Source organism: Chenopodium quinoa, unplaced genomic scaffold, assembly GCF_001683475.1.
Source record: "Chenopodium quinoa cultivar QQ74 unplaced genomic scaffold, ASM168347v1, whole genome shotgun sequence".
Lineage (NCBI taxonomy): Eukaryota > Viridiplantae > Streptophyta > Magnoliopsida > Caryophyllales > Amaranthaceae > Chenopodium > Chenopodium quinoa.
The window spans coordinates 2,799,785-2,823,562 of NW_018745540.1; the positions used below are offsets into that span (position 1 = coordinate 2,799,785).

The 23,778-nt window shown below is 36.5% G+C and overlaps 1 protein-coding gene and 1 long non-coding RNA gene across 3 annotated transcripts; one reads left to right on the forward strand and one right to left on the reverse strand.

Annotated features, from left to right (window-relative positions):
• Nucleotides 1-958: 958 nt before the first annotated feature.
• On the forward strand, nt 959-5,446 carry LOC110716050. 2 transcript variants are annotated; one of them, XR_002510368.1, is made up of 4 exons: nt 959-1,441; nt 1,871-1,994; nt 2,565-2,616; nt 4,949-5,446. It is a non-coding gene; the product is annotated as an uncharacterized LOC110716050 (long non-coding RNA). The 2 variants fall into 2 exon arrangements; XR_002510369.1 differs by lacking the exons at nt 959-1,441; nt 1,871-1,994; nt 2,565-2,616 and adding an exon at nt 2,698-3,112.
• Nucleotides 5,447-21,795: 16,349 nt separating this feature from the next.
• LOC110716099 lies at nt 21,796-23,037 on the reverse strand. Its single transcript, XM_021894733.1, has 2 exons — nt 22,472-23,037; nt 21,796-22,387 (listed from the first exon to the last, which is right to left on the reverse strand). The coding sequence occupies exons 1-2, from the start codon at nt 23,035-23,037 to the stop codon at nt 21,796-21,798; spliced, it is 1,158 nt and encodes a 385-aa protein (XP_021750425.1).
• Nucleotides 23,038-23,778: the final 741 nt, after the last annotated feature.

Sequence of the window (23,778 nt, forward strand, 5' to 3'; positions counted from 1 at the left end):
TATATTGTATTGGCGGAAATTTTTTTAATGATAACTTGACATATGACTAAAATGATCGAGGTAAGCATGACCTATTTTAGTAATAATTAATAGATTTTTTATAGGAATAAAAAAAGTTAAAGGTTGGTAAAATTATTAAAGAAATAAAACAGAAAACTAACTCAATTATTGTTATTTCATAAGATTTCAAATCAACACCATAAATAGAAATGTTTTTTTTTCCCATTGAACCCCAATATTTTATTTTTGTCTTCGTTATTTTATACTCTCCACCATAATTCAACCTTCTAAATTATAGCTTTCTCCCTTAATTAAAAGGTCTCAAAATCTCGTGTAACTATTTTAAATAAATAATTTAGAAAATAAAAAGGAATACAATTAGTATAAAGATAAGATATAAAATTAGGAATAATATATTATTATAGTTGTATTATACAAATATTCTAAATATAAAAGATTTTTGCTAAAAAGGTAAGGGGAGATTTGGAGGGAAAAAACAGCGCCAGAAACGACACGTGTCATTTTTGGTGCCTGTTTTAGTACACTACTAGTGGAAAAAAAATGCTTTTAGCAGCACCCTATTAGCAACTATCACTTAACACGCTAGCTACTAAAACACTAATTGCAATTGGCTAAAATAATGCCAATTACAAATACTATGTCATTAGCAACTGGCGTATTTATGAGCGTTGCTAATAATTGGTGTGTAAAAGTTAAAATTTATATTAGCAATTAACCTATTTAATGCCGTTGCAAATATTATGGTATTTGCAGCTGGCATAGAAATGCACGTTGCTACTAATAATTAACTTAAACTTAAAATTTCCATTAGCAGCCCGCCTAATTTACACCCGCTACAAATACTTAGTCAAATTAATATTGACCAAAATAATTGCAACTGGCATGATAAGGCCCGCTACTAAAATTATAAATTTATGTCTTTATTTCTACAGCTTCTCTCCCCTTCAGTATCACTCTCTCTCCTCTTTCGTTCTTCTTCATCTTCTCTTAGGGTCTGATAAGTCTGTATTTATGGCCTTGAATCCCATCATTTTTTCCAATCTCTTTCTCGATAATATGCTGCTTTCGATTCTCTATTCATTCAAGGTGTGCTGATATGTTGATTTGTTTTGGCGAACTCATTTTTCGTTGAGTTGCGCAGAGCTGAATCTTGATTCAGAATTAATTCAGATTTTGGGGGTTTTAATTCTTGTGAATCAATCGTTGATTTGTTGTGTTGATATTCTAAATTGTGAAGAGATTTTTGGCTCCTTACTGTTGTTGTTGTTGTTGTTGTTGTTCATCGTCTAGGGTTTGGCGATTTCATCGTTTTGCAGCTGCCTACGGTTCCACATTCGCTGTACAGCCTCTCCCTTGCTCTAATCCTGATGTTTGGGGTGTTCTTACCGCTATTTCGAACGATTCTCTTAAGCGGTCTTAGGTGATTGATTTGTGAAATTGATATATGATTTTTTGTACGCGAATTAGTGAAATGTTAAGGTTCTTCAATTTTTGGGGGTTTTAATTATAATAATTTTTTTGCGTCATTATGCTTCTGGGTTGTAATCTGGAATGAGGTTAATCCCAACGTGCAGCGTCAAAACCACCAGTATAAATATCATCTCCATTTTCGTTCTCTTTGCACTTATCTGTTTTAATTGACAGTAGCCTGTGAGTAGTGATTAGTCTATTCTCTCTCAGCTCCTCACATTAACAAGTCTTTATTAGTATAATTCGTGGATTCGTATTGTTGTAGTAATGTTGAAAGTTTTGGAATTTATTTTATGGGATTGAGTTATTTTATACATATTGGGGATTTCTTGTTGTAAATTGGAAAGAATATTGATGTATTTTGTGTTTATTTGTCCAGTCGTTTTGAGGGGAGCTTGTATGTGAGGTAACTGACAATCAAGCCATCTGTATTGCACGAAGTGTTAGGGAATTGATCGGGAATTGATCTCTAGCTGCTAGTGACATTAGGAGCAAGTACAGAGGTAGGTTCCTACGTTCTCTAGACCCATATAAAATGATAATGACTCCATAATGATAATCTATTTAATGCTGGTTGGTAATATACCTAAGATGAGTTGATGTCTTATGAAGTTGTTGAATCATTAGTCACTGCATAACATGTTTAATTAAGGAGATTTAAGAAAAGCACTAATAGAAAGATACATAAATTAGCACAAAGTTCATCTAAATAGATTATCAGTTAATTATTTTACTTAACAAGAATGATATATATATATATATATATATATATGCATATTCCTAATGCATCCTTTTCCATCTAACAATTTAAAAATTTACAACTAGGCTTCTACTAATTGACTGACCATCTTTTGTATCTTAGAACCATTATATCTTGCCATATGCCATAGTGTATATGCTTTATACATACTAATCTGTTTAACTCTCTTAATTCTCTAGCTTAATTAACTTAAGTTATTTGATCTAATATGATATTAGAAAGTAATCATCATCTTAGTGTTCTCTTTCCCTTTTGTAATTTTAATATTTTACTTGCATAAGGTTTCTTACATTTAAAGTCGGTTTTAATCTAGGGAGGAAGAGACTCTACACATCATGTTGGGAATGCCAAGCATGGTCTTTTTGGTAATTTTTATACTTCATTCGTCCTAAAATAATCTTTATCGTTGATAACTTATAATCTCTAGAGTCAAATTTTAATTTGATGAACATATATTTCTCTAATTATGAACTTATCAATTAAAGTGTCTTCGCTTGATTGACATATTATTGTGTTTATAATCATATTTAGGGGGTGTTTGGTATGGGTTTTTTATAGGGGTAGAAATGGAACAGGTTACTGTTTCCGTTAGAATGTGTTTGGTTAATGAGTAAAGTAACAAAAGCCGTTTCTTGGTGGTAACCCATTCCACCACTTTGTTTCCGGTGAAAAAATTGGGGAAACAAATCACGTTACTTTCCTCTAACCCAAAAAACACAACTTTACCCCTTTTCTCTCTCCTCTCATTCCATAATTCTCCAGAAAATATCAACTTTGATCGATCGAATCTTCAGATTTCGCTCAAGATGATCAATTTTCCTACCTCGAATTTCTAGAAATCAACAATCTTAACCATCATAGGTTTGTTATCTATCAAATTTTTGTTAAAGAAACCCTAGATTTTTGAATTTGTGTTGAATTTTGGGTTGGATTTGTATATTTTTCAGTTTGATTGTTTGTATTTTGACGATTTCTATTTGATCTAAGTTTTCGATCTATTTGTTGATTGCTATTTTCGATCCATGGTGTTGGTGAATTTTGGTTTGAGTTTACTATTATTTTCGATCTACACTGCTTCTTTTTAGAAATTAGGGTTTTTTAGGGCCAAATTTAGTTAATTAGTTAGGGTATTTTGTAGCGTAGTCTATGGTTGAGCAGCAAACCTAAACCACCATACTGGACACCATACCAACTACCATCATCATCATTAGAATGTTAATTTTTTGGTTTCTGATGATTACGAGCTTGAATTAGGACTTGGATTAAGTCTTGGCTCGAAGAATTCCTTCTGTTAAGTATTCTGCTCCTGTTAATAGTCACAATGCTTCTTCTGGTAATAAGCAGACTGCTGTGTTATTTGATGGTTATTTTGTGTTTTTCCTCCAATTTTTTTCCCATGATTTTGGTGGGGTGATTGTATAGTTGGGGATTGTTTTTGGATTTGAAGTGCATTAGGAAGTTGCTAATTTAGAATTTTGATTTGGATTGGTTTATTTGCTGGTTATATTGCTTGTTATTTGGGTGACTGTATAGTCGGGGATTTTATTTATTTATTATTATTATTTTTTTTATTATGAACTTCTTTTTGTTTGCTGCCTCTATAGTCTGTACCACCTTCGTTGCTCTGGTTGATTGTTGTGACTTGTGAAATCTTTGAGAAGAGGTTTGTGCTGAATGTAGTGTGGGTGATGGTGATGATATGTGGCAAGCATGCTGTAATAGAATCTCAAACCTGCTAGTGTTAGGCTCACTAGTAATGAAGCTGCTATAAGCACCTTTTGCCTAAACCGTGTGCCTTAGGTAACTTCTGCCCACCCATATACTACTCTGAAAAAAGGATTAATTTTATAAAAGATTGAACTATTTGCAAGCATTTAGACCCCTGATCTTAATCTATATTTCCTTCGTCTGATCTTCTGTCTTTATGTATGAGCAAGTCATAGGATAAACCTGCTTTCTTAGAACAGAAAATTTATCTAGACCCTTTCCACCAAACACAATCTTGGAATTTACTTGGAGATTACTATAGTTCTGTTCCAGCATGCCAAAAGTCAAGTAAAATGATTTAACATTATTCTGCTTCATTGTTTGCTTGTGTAAATTAAGTAAGCATCCATATTATAAAGTAAGTAGGCAAATAGAATATATACCCTGTAATAACTAACAATTATTGGCCTTTCAGAAACTTGATCAAACATAGTGAATTGAATCTTAATTAATATCAATCTACTTAGTTATGAAATTTACAAGTATATAGTAATAATTTAGGTGAATTCGCAACATATTCCACTTGGTCTTAAATGTATTGTTCCAGCTTGGTTTACTCATTCTTATTTGATTGAAAGGATACTTTTGGGTGAATTATGTACAAGTGCTGTGACTGTATAGTAATATAGAGATAATGCTCAAGATCTGTTACTCTTTTCTAATTGTGATTAGGTAATACAATCTGCTGCAAAATTACAAAAATCCTAAGGTATTATTGTAATAATAAACTTGTTTTAGGGAAAGTAAATTTAGGGACATTTAGATCTTGTGTTAAAATTAATTAAAGTATTTATAAATGAAAGATGGATATGTTACTGTGTGTAGCAGCTGCTAGACTTCTGACCAACCTTTTAGTGGTAGCTTAGTGCTTGCTTATAATATTAAACTTAGACTGTCTCATTAAATTGTGAATTCTCTCTTACATGGCAGACTTATAAGAAAGCTAAGGGGTTGTTTGGAGTTCCATTCATTCACTATGATACTCTTGCGGAAATATACGCAAAAGACAAAGCTACCGAAGATGCAAGTTAATTGTTCGTTGATGCTATAGAAGATATGGAATTAAGAGATTGATAAGCAACCATTGAAAGTGATGAAGAAGATTATGTGAATTCTACTCATTCTTCCGCAAGTGATTCTACCACTCAATCCGGAAAACGCTCTATAAAGGCGAAGGAGGCTAAGGTGAAAGGAAAGTATAAGAGGGCTGAAGAGCTTGTGTAGGAATGATGATGATGATTTGGTTGCCTCCCTGGATGATGTTTCCAACTGTTTTGGGAAAATATTTGTAAATGTCAATGTTAACTTTGAATGCCCTTTTTTTTTTTTTTTTTTTTTTTTTTTTTTTTTTTTTTGGTTTGGAAACAAGAATTTCAATTATTTTAATAATCAATAATTTATGTGACTTTGTCTATATCTAGTCTATAATTTAATGGTAATTAGTGTTACTCGAAATTGAATAATGTGTAGCAAAAATTAGCAAAGACAACAAAAAAAAAAAAGGAAAACTATTTCTTTCCAAGTTATCTATGCCAAACAAGAGGAAACGGATTGGTAGTAATCGTTTACGTTTCCTTAGTGATACCAAACAACTAGTAAGGGTAACACTAAATAATACTCTTTCCCCTCCTAATTTGTTTCCATTCCGTTAGCTTTATAAATGTCAAACGCTCCCTTAGTGGTTTATGTTATTTGAACATCTTTTTCTTGTAGATAATTTCTTGTAGATAATAGATAACGCCGTCATGCTAACATGCTAACTTAATTACTACCATACAATTACAACCAATCTACAAGTATCCTAACATGATTCTAAGGTTTTCCAAATCCTTAAACATGCTTCTAAAGTCAAGGTTTTCGTATCCTTGTACGTACCTTGAATAAACGAGTTGGTTGGCCACTTTAGAAACTAGAAATCGCCTTCTACAAAGTCCTCTCCTAAACCAAACAATAATAATTCAATCAATACCCAAGCAATATAATTTACAGCAATACCAAACTATTTAAAAACCTCTTAAACCATTGAAATAATGCTTTTAAATTACTCAAAATAGTCAAAGTTAATAATTCAATAGTTCAACTATAAGTTTATATGTTAAAATCATGAAAATATAGCTTATAACATGGAATTCCAGCAACTTTAAAGTAAGGATTATAATCTAAAAATTTAGTTTAAAATTATAAAACAACCTTATAGATATCTCTACTTGAAATAATCATTATATAGTAGGTTAGTATGTAAAAAAACCTAAAAATCCATCATAAAACCATGATTTAAAACCTTTAAAACCAAGATTAAAAATCTGAAAATTTAATTTAATAGTAGAATGTATGAATACAACAATTTAAACTTGGAATATATAATTAGCATTCAGTTAGTTTCATAAAAACTCAATCAAACCTTTAAAATTCAATTAAACAACACTTTAAAACCTTCATTTTTGCTAGAGTTAAAAGCTTATATATTGTTCTTTAAGTTTCCTACACAAAAACCTCAAAATACATACTCATGAAATTGCAGCAAGTTTAGAGCTTTATAAAAATCTGAAAATTTATTTTAAACATTAAACCTTCGTTAAAAATAAAAAACTGAGGCTGAATTTGGCCACAAGAGGGTGGTGTTCACTACTAAAGGTAGTGAGTTTTGATTAAAACGTCGTTTGCACACGAAAAATACTATTTTTTTTGTAAAAATCGGACGAGTTAGAATCTAAACGTGATTAAAAAAAAATTAAGAACGGAGATCAAAGTTGATTACGGAAAACTGAAAATTTGTTTTTATGCTTAATTAATCATTAGAAATTCAATAGGAACAAAAGCCTCATATTAATTGATCATTAGAACCCTAAAATCCCAATTTAACTAAATTAAAACCCTAGGTTTAAAATTACAAAATTTGAAAATTAAAACAACAATTATAATATGAAATTATTAGTTTAAAACATCAAAAACATGTTTTGATACTAAATAAACTAATTTCAAGCAATAAAAACCAAAACCCAAAAATCAATTGCATAAGCTTTATGAAAATAATAAGAAATAAAGGAGGAAGAAAATAGGACTAACCTTTTTGTGTAGGGGAAAATTTGGGGATTCATGGGGTATTTACATGAGAGAATTGTAGGGTAGAATTGAGCCTCGTGAAAATAATGGGCCAATTAAATAAACAAATGGGTTAGGCTTTGTTTTTATGATAATGAATTGTAGGATATAGGTTTATTAAATAATTTAGCCTAAAATAATTTTTGACCCAAATTAATAATTTGAAAATTAAATTTTGGAAAAATACAAATAAATAATATAAATAAAATAAAATTTCATTTATAAAATATTTAAAAAGACGGGGGATTACAGGTTGGCACTAGGCCTATACAAAACTATCCGAGTATCCAAAATCCGATAATTCGATTCGCAACCGATCTGAATTTTTTGGATACCCGATCCAAGTTTTCATTTCGGATCGGATATCCGATACGAAAAGGCGGATAACGGATGCGGATTTCGATATTGATTTTCAAAATTTTGGATATCCGAAATATAAAGCCTAAAATAGTGAATTATATATAAATTTTCTAAATTGTTCATGTAAAACTGGCCCTGGATTATTAACTTATTATAACATTATTAATATATTTGATGATAATATTTATTGCAAAAGGACTACTATTTTGTTAAAATATGTTGTACAACTTAAAGATGAAAAAACGGTAAAATTAGTGAAATTTAGAAAGTAATCATAAACAATTTTACTTAATATTGGATAATAGATATACGAAGCATCCGATCCGAAAATTTTGGATATGTGAATATCGGATATCCGAAATTTTCAAATCGAATTTGGATAGCAAATTCTAATATCCGAGTATTCGGATATCCGATCCGAAATCACATTTTGGATCGGATATCTGATCCATGAACAAGCCTAGTTGCATGATGGACGGGACCCCGCGAGTTAAACTCAACTCCATGGTTTTGTGAATTCAACAAACTCGGATGCACCCTTTATTTCACGGAGCGTTTATTAGGGTGGACGGAGCGTGAATTCCCAAGGGCTAAAACCATATGTAAAACAATGGGTTCAGAAAAGTCGAAAAAACTTAATCAGGAATTAGAATCGTCAAGGCAGTACTAAAATTGGGCAAAACAGGAAGACAGAAAGCTGGCGCAGAATCCCCAGATCCATCACTAGAAGGCAGGAAATATCGCACAGCGATAGCTCCATGGCGGCACGATAGAGTTATCGTTTGGAGATAGTTGCTGACACTCTGCGATAGTTTCAATTTTCGATGTATTTTTCGATTTTTCGTAGCGTCTTTTCGATTCTAGTTGTGAAAAATATTTCCAGCCTTTCCTACGTGTATGTCCTATGTTTTTGACGCATTACGGATGGTCTTTCCAATGCGAACTTTTTCATGCTTATGCCACAATGTTAATCAAAATTACGCACATGAATATCTAGAATCTTTCAAGTCTCATCCACTCATTCTAAGTCAATTGCTAAACAAATTAGGAATCAGTTTAGAAATCCTCCCCAGCATAGTTGCCAAAAAATGTAGGGAATTTTTCAAACTCGTCTTTATACCCTACTAAGGTTCATGCTTTTTAGGCATGCCGACGTTCCAAGGAAAAGAAGCTAGAGATAAAAGAGTCGCCAACAAGTTTTAGGAACATGTAAACCGTTCACGGGTGTGAAGGTTACACCCCATTCACGATCACGGAGATTGCTAAATCCATGGTGGTCCGTAACCATGACTGGATGTTTGGGATGATGGTACGAATCCAAATTATAAGAGATTGAACCCACCCTAAATAGGCCTTTACTCAATTCTTATGATATTCATGTGCGCTTTTTGATCAACATACATACATCAAATTGATCCTAAACCCATCTAATCTACGTTGGTTAATTATTAAGGCACAATCAAATCTAATATTGGTGATCACTTGAATTAAAATCATGTTAGCCTAAATCAAATTATTAATTATCTTACTACGCGTGATTTCAAGTACAAATTCCCTTTAAACCCGCAAAAAGAGGCGTGATCAAGAAATAACAATAAATCATGAATAATCAAGCAACATATGATTAATACAACAATTCATCAAAGCATCGTTAGTAAGATACTAGGTGTAGACATCTAAAAATGTCTTCTCAAAACCAAACCTGATGATGAACAACCTTTCACTGCCATTATTGGCCGGGTCGAGTATTTCATCTCGAGAGTGCTTAAAATCCATATTTAATCCAACACAGCATAAAAATCAATCCACATTTTCAATCCAAGTATTTAGTCTTAGCATAGTCCAACCCTCATTTCAGCCCAAACCTTTTTAAACCATTTCATTTGAATAATTAAGTCTGATTAATAAATATTGAAAACCCTAAACCTAAATAAGTTCGGAACTCTGAAACGGTGCCTAAATTATCACGTGTTCCAAAAATACTTGTAACAATGTAAGCCAGTACAATCTCAATGAAGTGTTAGCTCTTGATGCTCCATTGCCCAATAAAAGGAGAACTTACACTCCTTTGGGAATGACGTATGACGTTGCCTTTGATCACCTATACAGAAAAGGCTTGATTACACCTATTGGGCCATTTCCAGAGCCAAAACCTGAAGAAAGGAGTGCCAAGTGATATCCTAATGCCCAATGCAAGTTCCACCAAGGAAGGGGTCACTCTACTGAACAGTGCTCGAATTTGAAAGATGTCATTCAAGATTTGGTTGATGCAAACAAACTTCTTGTTCCTCCAGGCGGCAAAAAGTAACAAGCAACAATGAAGACGAGAAGCAAGATGAGCCCTTAGTACAAGATTTCACGACGTTTTTTCTATTTTTATCATTCATTTCTCTTTCCCCCATTCAAGTCTAGTATAGATTTCCCATTCTAAATTTGTATGTTTCGTTCACCTTTCCATCAATAAAATGAGCATCTTTTACTTTTACATCTTGAACATGCCGCTCTTTAGTAAAAAAAAGAAATAAAAAAAAAATCAATTGCCGAACCAAGCACAAAGTATACCAGTGATTCGAGGCACCCTTTGCAACCCTTTATCTCCCATTAAACCATTCAAAACACATAGTCCATTCTTTCATTAACCATCTTGAGCCTCGTCTAACGATCGACTTTCATTTATTCAACCAACATTCATCTAACCTTGGGATGGGAAGGTATGTAATTTTCAAAATCAAGTTCAAAAAAGAAGAAGAAAAAGAAAAAAAAAAGAGAAAAATAAAACAATGTCTAAGGGCAAGTGTTCCAATGTCTTTAAGATGAACACGTCTCGAATAACATCTCTTATCGAGTACTTGGTACCGTGCTTGAGAAACATGAATGCTAAGTGAGTGATGGACCGCATGATCCAGGATTTCCCACATTGATTAATAAAAGACAAAAGCAAAAATAAAGCTAAAAAAAATGTGAAAAAATAAAACTTGCAAAGTCCAAATTTCAAATACACAATTACACATCTTGGAGGGATTATCTCGGGTCTTGAGCATTTTATCCCTTCTTCTTCAACATCCAGCTTAACCTCATTACAACTTTTAAAGACCTCTTTGAGGTGTACATACACTTGTGCAAAGTTCGACTAGAGCTACGTTTGTGCCTAATTCCTAACGGATACGTATAGGCAACCTCACATCGAGGTGCGACCACATTCATAATCACATTCATGCACGATCAAGTCAAAACATTTCTAATGCTTATCCCTACCCATATAGAGCTAGAATTGGGGGCTTGAACCCACATCACTTAGCTTACCTAGCCTAAAGAGTCATCAGCTTTAACTCTTCTCACATTTATTCCTATCGCCATAGCCTTCGTAGCCAGCCTCTAGTATCTCTTTCACACACTTTATTCACACATACATGGCCATATTCTCCTGATATGTCTATTTTATATAGTGATTTACCCCCGTCCCTTGGTCATATTTAGAAATATTTTTGGCTCTACGGAGCTATTTTTGTTACTAATATGTGTTTTCATAGCTTTGGTATTATTTTATAGGAAATTATAGATTTAGAGCATTTTCCCGGACTTATTTGAGCCATTACGAGCATTGGAGTAGGATCACGTTCATATGACCACATTCCGTAGCCGAAGACCGCGTTGGAGCAATCAAACCGATGATTAAAGGCTCAACAGTTGAGAAGAGACCGAGGCAACGGACTGAGTGTTAAGGACCCAAAGAGGAAATTCGGATTGGGCCAAGAAAATAGCCCAATCGAAGAAGTCTAAGTTTCCCGGATGCTCGCCCGACCGGGGATGCCCTCGCCCTGAGGCGCGCTCGGCCGGGCGGGGCAGATAGGAAGGAAGCACTCCTCGCCCTAAGGCGCGCCCGACCGGGCGCGTGTTTCTGAGGAGATTAGCGCGACTTTTAATCTTTATTTTAGCTTAGGATTTTTAGCTTTAGTATAAATACACTTTGTTAAGCGAGATTTGCGGACGTCTTTTATTAATAAAAAATTCCAGATTTTTAATTTTAAGCTTTAGATTAATACTCTTGTTCTCTCAACTCTTTTTGGTTTATGCAATTCATTATTTCTGTTTATTTTGGAAACGATTTCTTTCCCTTTTATTTTCAGTAATTTAATTGCTTTGATTAATCATGTCTTGTTTTATTGCTTTGTTTGGTTTAGATTTTAATATGTGTGAGTAGTTTTATTTCTAGGGTTTGTGGGGATCCATAAATAATATGAAGGGGTAATTTATTATTGTTGATTGTTAATGCTCGATTGATTTCCTATTGATTGATTTAATTCTATGCAATTAGATTTGGCCAGGTTTAATTGTATGAGTTATGCAATGTTGATTCAAGATTCGAGAGATGAGATCTGATGTTTAAGCTTAGTTTCAATAGGCAGGTTTATTTATAAATGGTTAAGTCAAGATTCAAGTGATGCGATTTAATATCGCTAGATTAATTCTGTGATTGTAATACGTAGCAAAAACCCTTTATGATCTGATTAATTGATGCATTGATGATTGATTATTGTGTTTTACCCAGGAATATTATTTATTTGTGAACCTATACCCTAAGATTTAATTTATTGATTTCTCCTTAGTTTAATTTGATTTAGTTTATTTATTCTCCTTAGATTAATTCTCACAAAACAATTTGGTTACTTGATAATTAAGATTATATATAATTATTTAGTAATAGAAAGACTTTGTTTCCCTGTGAATTTAACCCCACTTCCCTATCTGCTTTAGTTAGAGGACTTAGGTAATTCTTTTGATTAGGTGATACGACTTTATGTTGTCAAAATTTGGCGCCGTTGCCGGGGAAACGGTTTTATTTTCTTATTCCCGATTATTATTTGTAGTCTAGATTATTTTTTGCAGGGTAAATCTCAGGACAAGAGCGGAGATGTGCTGGTCCCAGCTATCAAACTTCCATTCCCTAATAGACAATTAAAGAGTAAGTTGGATAAGCAATTTGGTAAGTTCCTGGAGGTTGTTAAGAATTTGCAGGTAACAGTTCCTTTCACAGAATTAATTACACAAGTACCTGCGTATACTAAATTTATGAAAGATATATTGACTAGGAAGAGAGCCTATAATGAGGTAGAGGCTGTAGCTTTTACAGAGGAATGTAGTGCTCTATTGCAAAATAAATCTCCACCAAAATTAAAGGATCCTGGTAGTTTTTCTATACCTTGTCATATGGGAAATGTCTTCATTGATAAAGCATTATGTGATTTTGGTGCTAGTGTTAGTGTAATGCCATCGTCTGTGTGTTTAAGGCTTAATATGGGTGATTTAAAAGTTACTAACATTACTTTGCAAATGGCAGACCGTTTTTTTAAATACCCCTTAGGTATTTTAGAGGATGTTCCTGTTAGAGTTGGTGAATTTTTTATCCCTATTAATTTTTGTTGTTTTAGACATGGCTGAGGAACACAAATTCCAATAGTATTAGGTAGACCTTTCCTCCACACTACAGGAGCCATTATTGATGTCAAAAATGGAAAACTCACTCTCTCTATTGGGGATGATAATGTTACATTTTATTTAGGGTGGGTGTTGAAAGGTCCTATGTTAGAGGAAAACTTTTATAGTATTGATGTGATAGATGTGATTTTGCAATGATAGCTTACCATAGGTCCTTGCAAGGGATCCCTTAGAGGAAGTGCTTTGTGGTGATTTTACTGCAGGTGATGCTGGTATTTGGATAAGTGAGGTGGATGCTATTGAAAAAGCTCTCGCACTTAAACAACTTGACCCTAAGGAGAGCAAGAAGGTAGTAAAATTAGTTCAAGAATCGAGGCTTGCAGAGGTTAAGAAACCTGAGCTAAAACCTCTTCCTTCTCATTTAAAATATGTATTTCTTGATGAACAGGAATTACACCCAGTGATCATTAGTATTGCACTCGATGATTCTCAAATTTCCCAACTCTCAAAGGTTCTTCGAACCCACAAAAGGGCAATTGGGTACAATATTGATGATCTCAAGGATATTAGCCCTGACTTTTGTATGCACAGGATACACTTAGAGGACAATCACAAGCCATGTATTCAACCCCAGAGGAGGTTAAATCCTAACATGCATGAAGTAGTTAAGAAAGAGGTTATGAAATTACTTGATGCAGGTATTATCTATCCAATTTCTGACTCAAAGTGGGTGAGTCCCGTAAAGGTAGTTCCTAAAAAGGGTGGGATGACTGTGATTAAGAATGATAAAAATGAATTAATTCCCACTAGAACTGTAACAGGGTGGCGTATGTGTATTGATTATCATAGATTAAATATTGCCACTAAAAAAGATCACTCCCCTCTCTCTTTTATTAATCAAATGTTGGAAAGGTTAGCCAATCATAAAATTTTCCATTATTTGGATGGGTACTCAGGGTTTTTCCGAATTCCAATTCACCTTGAAGATCAACAGAAATCAACATTTACATGCCCTTATAGTACTTTTGCATATCGTAGGATGCCCTTTGGTTTACGTAATGCCCCTGCTACTTTCCAACGTTGCATGATGAGCATTTTTTCCGATTTCATAGAATCTATCATGGAAGTCTTTACGAATGATTTTAGTGTGTATGGGTCTTCATTTGATACATGTTTAGCTAATCTCACTAATATTGAAAAGATGTGAAGAATGCAATTTGGTTTTAAATTGGGAGAAATGTCACTTTATGGTGACAGAAGGTGTGGTCCTTGGTCATATTGTATCTGATAAGGGTATACAAGTAGATAAAGCTAAAGTTTATGTGATTGAGCAATTACCTCCACCAGTTAATGTTAAGGGGGTTAGAAGTTTCTTAGGTCATACGGGGTTTTATCGTCGCTTTTTCAAAGATTTTTCTAAAATTGCTAAACCACTAACTCAACTTTTACTCAAGGATGCCCCATTTGATTTTACTGACGAGTGTCTTGAGGCATTCAACAGGATTAAACAAGCTTTGATTCCCTTCCTAGAAGGTGCCATTCACTTGAGGCTAGTTTTTCCCCCTTTCCTTTGTTTGAGGCACCCTCCCTAGGAGGTGGTCTATCTTAGGTTAGGGGTTTTTACTTTGAGGGATTGCCCTCTTCTTTTGGTATTAATAAAACTTCTTACTTACCAAAAAAAAAAAAAGCTTTGATTTCGGCACCTATCATATGTGCTCCCGATTGGGATCTACCATTCGAGATTATGTGTAATGCCAGTGATTTCGCAGTAAGAGCCGTGCTGGTACAAAGAAAGGACAAAGTTTTGCATGCTATTTACTATGCAAGTAAAACTTTGGATGAAGCCCAAGTCAACTATGCAACTACAGAGAAGGAGTTTCTTGCTGTGATTTATGCTTTAGAAAAATTTAGATCATATCTTGTTGGTTCTAAAATTATTGTTTTTACTGATCATGCAACTTTGAAATACCTCATAGCTAAGGCGGAAACAAAGCCTAGGCTCCTCCGTTGGGTTCTCTTGCTCCAAGATTTTGATGTAGAAATTAAGGATAAAAAGGGAGCAGAGAATGTTGTTGCAGATCACTTGTCGAGGATCAGGTATGATGAGGGTAAGGTTTCTCTTCCTATAGATGATTCTTTCCCTGATGACCACTTGTTTGCAGTTGTAGAGCAACATCCTTAGTATGCCGACTATGCTAATTATTTGGTGGGCGGAACTCTACCTCCTGATTTGTCCTACCAACAGAAAAAGAGGTTCCTTTATGATGTTAAACATTATTTTTGGGATGACTCTTTTTTGTTTCGTAAGTGTGCAGATGAACTTTTTCGCAGGTGTGTTCCCAAATGGGAAGTTCACGGTGTACTTACAAGATGCCACAAATCACCCTATGCTGGACATCATGGCCCCACTAAGAAAGTTGCGAAGATTAATGAGTCAGGTTTCTTTTGGCCTACCATGTTCAAGGATGCTCACTCTTTTGTTCAAGCTTGTGACTGTTGCCAAAGGATTGACAACATCTCGCGGAGGCATGAGATGCCTCAAACTGGTATTTTAGAAGTGAAATTTTTTTATGTTTGGGGTGTTGATTATATGGGATCTTTTCCCTCTTCAAAAGGGAATCACTATATCCTTGTCGCCGTTGATTATGTATCCAAGTGGGTCTAAGCAATTGCCACACCTACCAATGATTCTAAGGTGGTCCATAAGCTTTTCAAGAAAGCAATTTTTCCTAGATTTGGTGTCCCTAGAGCCTTAGTGATGGAGGATCTCACTTTCATGAGCGGAAGTTAGATACCCTTCTCAAAAAGTATGGTGTTTACCATAGGACGAGTTTAGCTTACCATCCCCAAACTAGTGGCCAAGTTGAGGTTTCTAACCGCGAGAGTAAGGATATTCTAGAGAAGGTGGTAGTAGGGTCTAGGAAGGATTGGAGTGATAAGTTGGACGACACACTATGGGCATATAGAACTGCATTTAAGACCCCTATTAGTACTTCCCCCTATAGACTTGTGTATGGGAAAGCATGTCACCTCCCGGTGGAATTAGAGTATAACGCTTATTGGGCAATTAAAGAGCTCAATTTAGATGCTAAGTTAGCGGGAGAAAAGAGGCTTCTACAACTTAACCAATTAAATGAGTTTAGGTTGATGGCCTATGATAGTGCACGCGTCTACAAGGAGAAAACCAGGAAATGACATGACAAGATGATCCTTCCGAGAGAATTCAAAGAGGGTGATAAGGTTTTGTTGTTTAACTCTAGACTTAAACTTTTCCAAGGAAATTTGAAGTCAAGGTGGTCAGGTCCTTTCACTGTGAAAAGGGCAAATAAATTTGGTTCTGTTGAGTTATACGATGAGCATGGTGGTGTTTTTAAGGTAAATGGTCAAAGATTAAAGTTATACCATGAAGGGGCTACGATAGGTGCAGTTGAATTACTTCACCTAATCGATTCCATCTCAATCTTGATTGGCATATGGTAAGAAGGTCGTGCGGGACCTAGATAAACTAGTGCTTTGCGGGAGGTAACCCGTATTTTCTTGCTTTATAGAGTAGTATTTCCTTTTGTTTTTGACTTTTGAGAGAAGAGAGGAGGGAATTTAATGTGTTTTTGAGTTTTTTTTTACAAGTTGGAGAAAAAGAGTTAGCCAAATTTCGAAGAAAAGATGTAAAAAACGGAGTCATAGTGCTGAAGGCGCGCCCAACTGCGCGAGCACCCGCGCAACCGGGCGCGAGAGCATGACTTTGAACATACATATATCGCCCGACCGTACGAGCACCCGTCTAACCGAGCGCGAGAGTGACATCGGTTACGAGGCATTTCGCTCGACTGGGTGAAGATCGCCCTACCGGGCACGAGAATAGCTATGGAAAAAGATTCAAAATCGCCCAACCGGGCGCGCGAAGAAGAAGTTTTTGGACGTGAAATTTCGCCTTACCGGGCGCGAGGATCAATATTAACGATGAATGAAATTGCTCGACTAGGTGAGAATCTTCCCGACCAGGAGCGAGCCACACTGATTGCATCGTTCCAGATCGCCCGACCGGGCGACAGGCCGGCCAATCGGGCGCGCCCTTTTCTACCCGTGCTTTCTCTTCTCCTTTTTCTTTCCTTCTTCTTTCTTTCTTCCTTATTTTCTCTTTCCAGCATTGTTTCTCTCTCTAAAACCTTAAATTTCACTACCTTCTCTCTAAGATCTCTCCTCAATTTCTTATCCAAATTCAAAGATTCTTATATATTCTTCCTCCTCTTTTCATCCCCTTTATATTTACACTAATATTGTTTGATTTTAAAATAAAACTTTTGTAGACCCACAAACATGACAAGCAAAAGGGCAAGTACACAAGGAGGTGGACGTGGTTCAGGCTCAAGGGCACCAATTGATGAGGCTCTACAACTAGATGTGTGGCCGACAATCCAGATCACGACACCGCAACAAAGGAGCCGACTCATAAACCTCTACGACCGGGAGGTACATTCTTCTCGGTGGTTACACCGAGACACTCTAATTGCTTTAGGTGTCTACAATCATATTAGGAGATTTATGAATGATATTGGAATGCGGAAATTTGTTGACATGTATTATCCTACGTATAGAGAATTAACTTGTGAATTCCTATCTTCTTTACATGTTGATCAATCTAGGAATGGTCCCAACTTGCATTTTAGTTTAAATAATAGAAATGTTGAATTAACATATGTCGAATTTGCAAGATTGTTTGAGCTTGATCCCCATCCCCCCACCCAAATGCATGAGGACTATAAAGATGACAATGTATATTTAGCTTTGACGGGAAAACCTTGCCCTAATATTCAGCATTGTAGTTCACTTCCTTTTCACCACCCCGTCCCAAAAAATCTTTCAAAGATTTTCCGGGACTTGCTTTTTGGCCCGCCACGAGCCTCATAACGCGTAATCCTTGGAGCTAGCTATCCTAGGGCACTACATGTTTGGTTATGGTAAATTAAACATTGCTAAATTTATTATTAGCCAATTATGTAGGCATGCCAACACTTGCGATACCAATGTCAAAACCCTTATTCACTTTGGTGGTCTAATTACTAGGATAGTGATTAAAAAGGCGGGGTTTAGTGAGACTAGCTACTGGGGGTTGAACAACTGTGGGGGGGGGGGCACTTTTCAGAACTTGCCTTACTACCAACACTTGAATTGGGTTAAGCCTAACCACCGCCAGGTCCTACAGTGGCAAGTAAAGGTAGGGAAGGATTATGTGCCTGTTTTTCCTCTCCCTAACTCAGACTTGACCGCCTTCCTTGCTGGGCAGCAATCCTACACCTATGACCATCTGCTTGCACATGCCCAGCCGCAAGTGCATGTGCCACAGCCACATGTGCCTCAGCCACCCCTTCACCAACCCAGGCCGGACCTCGAGACTATTTGGGACCTACAGAGTATAGGTCAGGCTATGGGTAGGATAGAGGAGACCTAAGGAGAGCTTAAGACACTGGTGGGAGACATTAGGAGGTTAGTTGGCTCCCTTGACCAGAGGGTGGGTTATGTGGAGAGGAACACGGATAGGGGACTATTTCCGATGTAAGACGATGATAGGCCGTCGTCGAGCCTACCAAAGATAATAATTCCTATCTTGGTCTCACTAACAATAGTAAGGGTAAGAAAGGGTCGAACCCAAGAGAGGCGTTGAATCAACCACCGAGTACTACCGTTTAAATAAGCTAAACGAATTCTAAATTGGGTTGGTTTTTAGTAACTTCTTCTAACACAATTCAACTAAGCTAAGAGGAGGTTAACAATATTAAGAGGAATCTAGGGCTTGGGTTATACCACTCAACTTCATCACAAATCACAATTAGCATGCAACAATCAAGGTAAATTAATGGGATAAATTAGGGGAAGTCATCTAAAGCACCCAACTACTCTCTCAAGCTAGAGGGATTACTTGAATCATGAATACGACCTACTCTCGTGGTTACATAGCATAAAACAAGTGTTAAAGCATAATCACGATGACATAAACATTCCCTTGACCGGTAATCCCTATTCTCATGGCATTTCGGGTCAATCAAGCATAAGGGAGCTAACTCAAGTTCATCTCTCGATCCTTCGTTGAGAAAGCTTGGATAAATAGTTCTAGCAATGGCCATATACAAGAACTAAGCAATTAAACCACTTAAGCTCAACTAATTAACATCCCACAACAACCAAATTAGCACATGCAACAAGTAATTAGTGACTACATTGAGGGTTTTGCCCAAACCCTAGAATTTAGACTACTCACAATCCATGGGGGTTAAAGCAATTAAAGATTTCAAGCAATTCATGAACAAATTCAAACTAAGGATTAAGCTAATTAACAATCCAAAACATGCAAGAACTAGCAAATAATTAACAACAAAGTAAAGAGAAGTAGAAAAGATGAGTAAGAAATGGTTACTATGAAGCTTCAAGGTGAGCAACAATGGTGGATTTTGTCTTCTACAATGATTGAATTTGAATAATTCCAAGCTAATAATTGAGAACTAACTAATGATTTGAGAATTTAATGTTCTAAGACTACAAACTAAGAGAAAAGCTCTTAAAAAATGCCTCCCCCCGTACAAATGAGCTCTAAAGGGGTATTTATATGACCCCCAAATAAAAAGGACGGAGAAAACAAGGAAGGAGTTCGACTGCAGGTCTGCACGGACGTGCCAGATTTGGCACGGACGTGCAAGGCTAAGCACGGTCGTGCCAAGTTTGGCACGGACGTGCAGAGGGGGCAGAATGGAGGCAGAACGTACTGCTAAGAATCGAGCAGTTCCGCACGGACGTGCAGATACTGGCACGGACGTGCAGCTACAATTGCACGGACGTGCTTAATTTGGCACGTCCATGCAGGCCTTGGCAGCTTGCTGAAGCTTTCTGGAATCTCCTGCACGGACGTGCAAGGTCTGGCACAGCCGTGCAGGGTCTTCTAAACCCCTTTTTTTCATCTTTTCTTCTATAATGCACCTTTCCTTGGCTTCTTTCATCCATCTCCTTGCTTCTAACCTCGGCTTTGTATCCATGGGCTCCATTTGGTCGTTCTTTTGAACCTAGAATCTCAACAAAAACACCAACAACCCGTGAAGCATAGGATACACAAGAATTGCATAATAATAGAGTAAAAATGAACCAAAACGCAATTTATATCAAGTAAACTAGGTTCAAAACACCCTAAAATCGTATCAAATAGCAAGTTATCAAATCCCCCCAAGCTAAGCTTTTGCTCGTCCTCGAGCAAAACAAAAATGTCAAACCAAAGGAGGAAAACAAATTGCTAATCATCAATCCAAGGAGAGGCAACAAGGGGGAAGCATACATAAACAAATTCGCATGGTGACAACCATCATCACTTTTAGCACAAGTGAGAAGCAATTTAAACCTCTAAGTCGCCTTAGAGGACGAGTTTTTATCTCGTGAGGGTTTCCATTGAGCTTAACCCACAACTCACACAAACCACAACAAAACTATCAAACTACACAAGTTCTGATGTTATTATCACCCAAGTCAACTCATCGAGATATAAATAGCAAGCAAGACAAATGAGCGACTTTCAAGAATTACCGATCATACAAATGTACACATGAGTTGGGGGTAGAGAGGAAAACTAAAGAAGGTTGCACTAGGATACTTCCTTTGGCCTTTTACTAGTTCATTAGAGCACACCTAGATATTCCAAAGTTGTAATGAGCCCTCTTTCGGTTATAAAATCTCAAAATGCTAGTCCACCTCCCAAAATGCACACCCAAGGCCCCTTAATTACACTCTAACTCGGGAATTTCACAAGAAACAATAAGCAACAAATTCGACAATGTGTGGGAGGCATCCACAAGTTGACCTCTAAAGAAAAGAAAATCAAAATTTTGAGAATTTTTGGGGGAGTTTTTTTTTTTGTTCTCCCTTCTTTTCTATTTATTTTTTTTATTTTATTTTTTTTCTCTCATTTTTTTTTACATTATTGCCCTCGCCTCTTTTAACTGTGAGCGGCTCTTTCTTTATTCGAAACGTGTGGCTTATTATGCCACTTATTACACATAATACAAGTATAACCAATTCCCTAATAGAGTTTCATTTCGGGGAGGAAGTGAGGCACATTAAGGGCACAAGGGACCGCAATTTGACTCAAACATATCCTACTTTGGGCAAATTTAACAATATCCTATGCTAGATGTGCAATTGAGCATTCATCGACTTTCATTTCATATACACTAATGCAACCAGGACTAATAGACCTCTAAATGACCCCAACTCTTGCATGCACCCTTCTAAAAGAACTAGTACTCATCGCTCAAGAGTCAAGCAAGAAAAACATATAAGCATTGTCATTTGAGTCTCAACCTTGGGCAATTTTATTTTTTTTTCATTTTTCAATTTTTTCATCATTTTTTTTTTTGAAGAGAAAGCGAAAATATTCACATTACTAACTAGAGAGGGAACACTAATATTCACATGACAAGAGGTTTGGATTTCAAGGAAGCTAAATTGGATTAAGGGTCTTGGATATTAGGGAAATGAAACAACCAAAACAAACGCAACCAAACAAACCAACATGTCAAGAAGGCATGCAAATGACTCCCCCCAAGTTATCATAAACATTGTCCTCAATGTTAAGAAATAAAAGCTCATAAAAAAAGGAGAAAGAAGACTAACTCAAGGATCGGGTCTTCTTCGACGCTTGAACCTCCTTGGTACCTTTGTTCCTGTTGGTTGTTGTTGGAAGACATGCACTTTGTGCTGTTTTTTTTTTCTTCTTTTGTTTTTTTCTTTTTTTTTTTTTTTTTTTTTTTTTTTTTAAGTTAATCCACTACAAAAATATTCGGGTTGCCTCCCGGAAGCGCTTCTTTAACGTCACTAGCTTGACGAAATTGCGCTATCCAAAATTAGGGAGGATCAAGGCACACCTTTTTGACCCATCTCATTGTTCCCACACACTTGCCATTTTCCTTAGGCAAAATAATCACATTGCTATCATCACTAGAAATGCAACCAAACATCTTGTCTATCAACTTGATCTTGTTTTTCTTTTTCTTCTTGGCCCTCTCTTGCTTTTTCACCTCCGGAGCATGAGTCGATTCATCTTGTGACTCCTCCATGTCTTCTTTCAAAATATTAACCAAAACATCAACCCGATGAACTTGTTTAACCATGGGGTCATTCAACGTTTCCGGAAATGAGAAAGAGATTCTTTCATGCCCAACATTTAAGGTAAGCCGCCCTTTTTTCATGTCAATATTAACACCCGCGGTTTTCAAAAAGGGCCTACCCAATATGAGAGGAATTTTGAAATCCTCATCCATCTCCATGATTACAAAATCACAAGGCACAAGAACCTTCCCCACTTGAATTGGGATGTCCTTCAAGACTCCCAATGGGACTTTAACCGAGCGGTCGGCTAGTTGGATTGACATTTTGGTGGGGCTAATCTCCCCAAGATTTAATCTTTTTGCCATAGAGAGAGGCATAAGGCTAACACTAGCCCCAAGATCACACAAAGCATTTGTTGATTCAAGATCTCCAACCTTAACCGGTATAGCAAAACTACCGGGGTCACCAAACTTCTCGGGAAGCTCATTTTGAGGAATAGCACTTATCTCCGTTGGAAGAGAGATAGAATCACTCTCCTCAAGCCTACTCTTGTTAGAAAGAATATTTTTCAAAAACTTTGCATATGTAGGCATTTGAGACAAAGCATGGAGAAGTGGAATGTTTGATTGAAGTCCTTCCATTTCATCAAGGAACTTAGAAAGTTTCTCATTTAGCTTCTTCTCTATCATTCTATGAGGGAATGGAATATGAGGCTCATATGCTCTCAATGGAGCTTGACTCTTCACTTCTCCCTCATCTCTCTTTGAGGCACCCTCATCACTCATTTTTGACCTTCCTCTCGCCTCCTCACTCACTTCATTTTCAAACTCACTTTCATCTACCCAACTATCTCCCTCATCTCCCTTTTTGGCAACATTTTCTCTCATAATTGGAGTTTCATACCCCCCTTCCATAATCAAGGTGATTGATTTCGCTTGCTCTTTTGGATTCATTACCGTTGTGCTTGGAAATTGACCACCGGGGTTAGAGGATGAACTTCCAACTTGTTGTGCAATTTGAGCCAATTGGCCCTCCATTATCTTATTATGTGCTTGGAGTTGTTGGATGTTTGCATTCATCTCCGCATTGTTCCTTATTTGTTGAGTCATGAAAGTTTCAAGAACGGACTCAAGGCTAGTCTTTTGAGGAGGTGGAGGAGGAGGAGCGGGTTGGTTATATTGTGATCTTTGGTGGTTTTGATCCCTTTGGTTGGGATGGCGGTATGGAGCTTGTTGGTTTTGTGATTGAGGTTGGTTGTAGTGGTTTTGAGGTTGGGTTTGATTTTGGTTGTAGTTATTTTGTGGGGGGCCTTGGTTGTATTGCTTCTATCCCGTGTTATGTTGGGGCTTCCAACTTTGATTGTGGGATTGGGAGTATTGTTCATTCCTTTGCCCAATTGCCGCCGCTTGCTCTTGATTCGTTGAGTTGCAATAAGAGGACAAGTGATCATTTCCTCCACAAGTCTCACAAGACATGACTTGCGAGGAAGAGCTTGAGGGTGTGAGGGTGGCTTGATCTAGCTTGTGAGCTAGCATATCAAACTTTGATGCAATAAGATCTATTGCACTAAGATCATGAATTCCGCCCTTCTTTGTTTGAGGTTGCCTTCTATCACCTCCATATGCATAATGCTTGGCCACTTCTTCAATCATCTTGTATGCATCGTCCACCGATAGCTTTTTGAGGCTACCACCGGCCCCGGAATCAAGGTTGGCCCTTGAAATAGGAGTAAGACCGTCATAGAAGCTTTGTACAATGATCCATGATGTAAAACCATG

Coding starts and splice junctions, on each gene's coding strand:
- LOC110716099 (XM_021894733.1), bottom strand. CDS start 23,037: ATGGAGGGCCAATTGGCTCAAATTGCACAACAAGTTGGAAGTTCATCC. Junction 22,388..22,471: donor CAAAATGAGCTTCCCGAGAA/GTTTGGTGACCC, acceptor TCTTGGGGCTAG/TGTTAGCCTTATGCCTCTCT.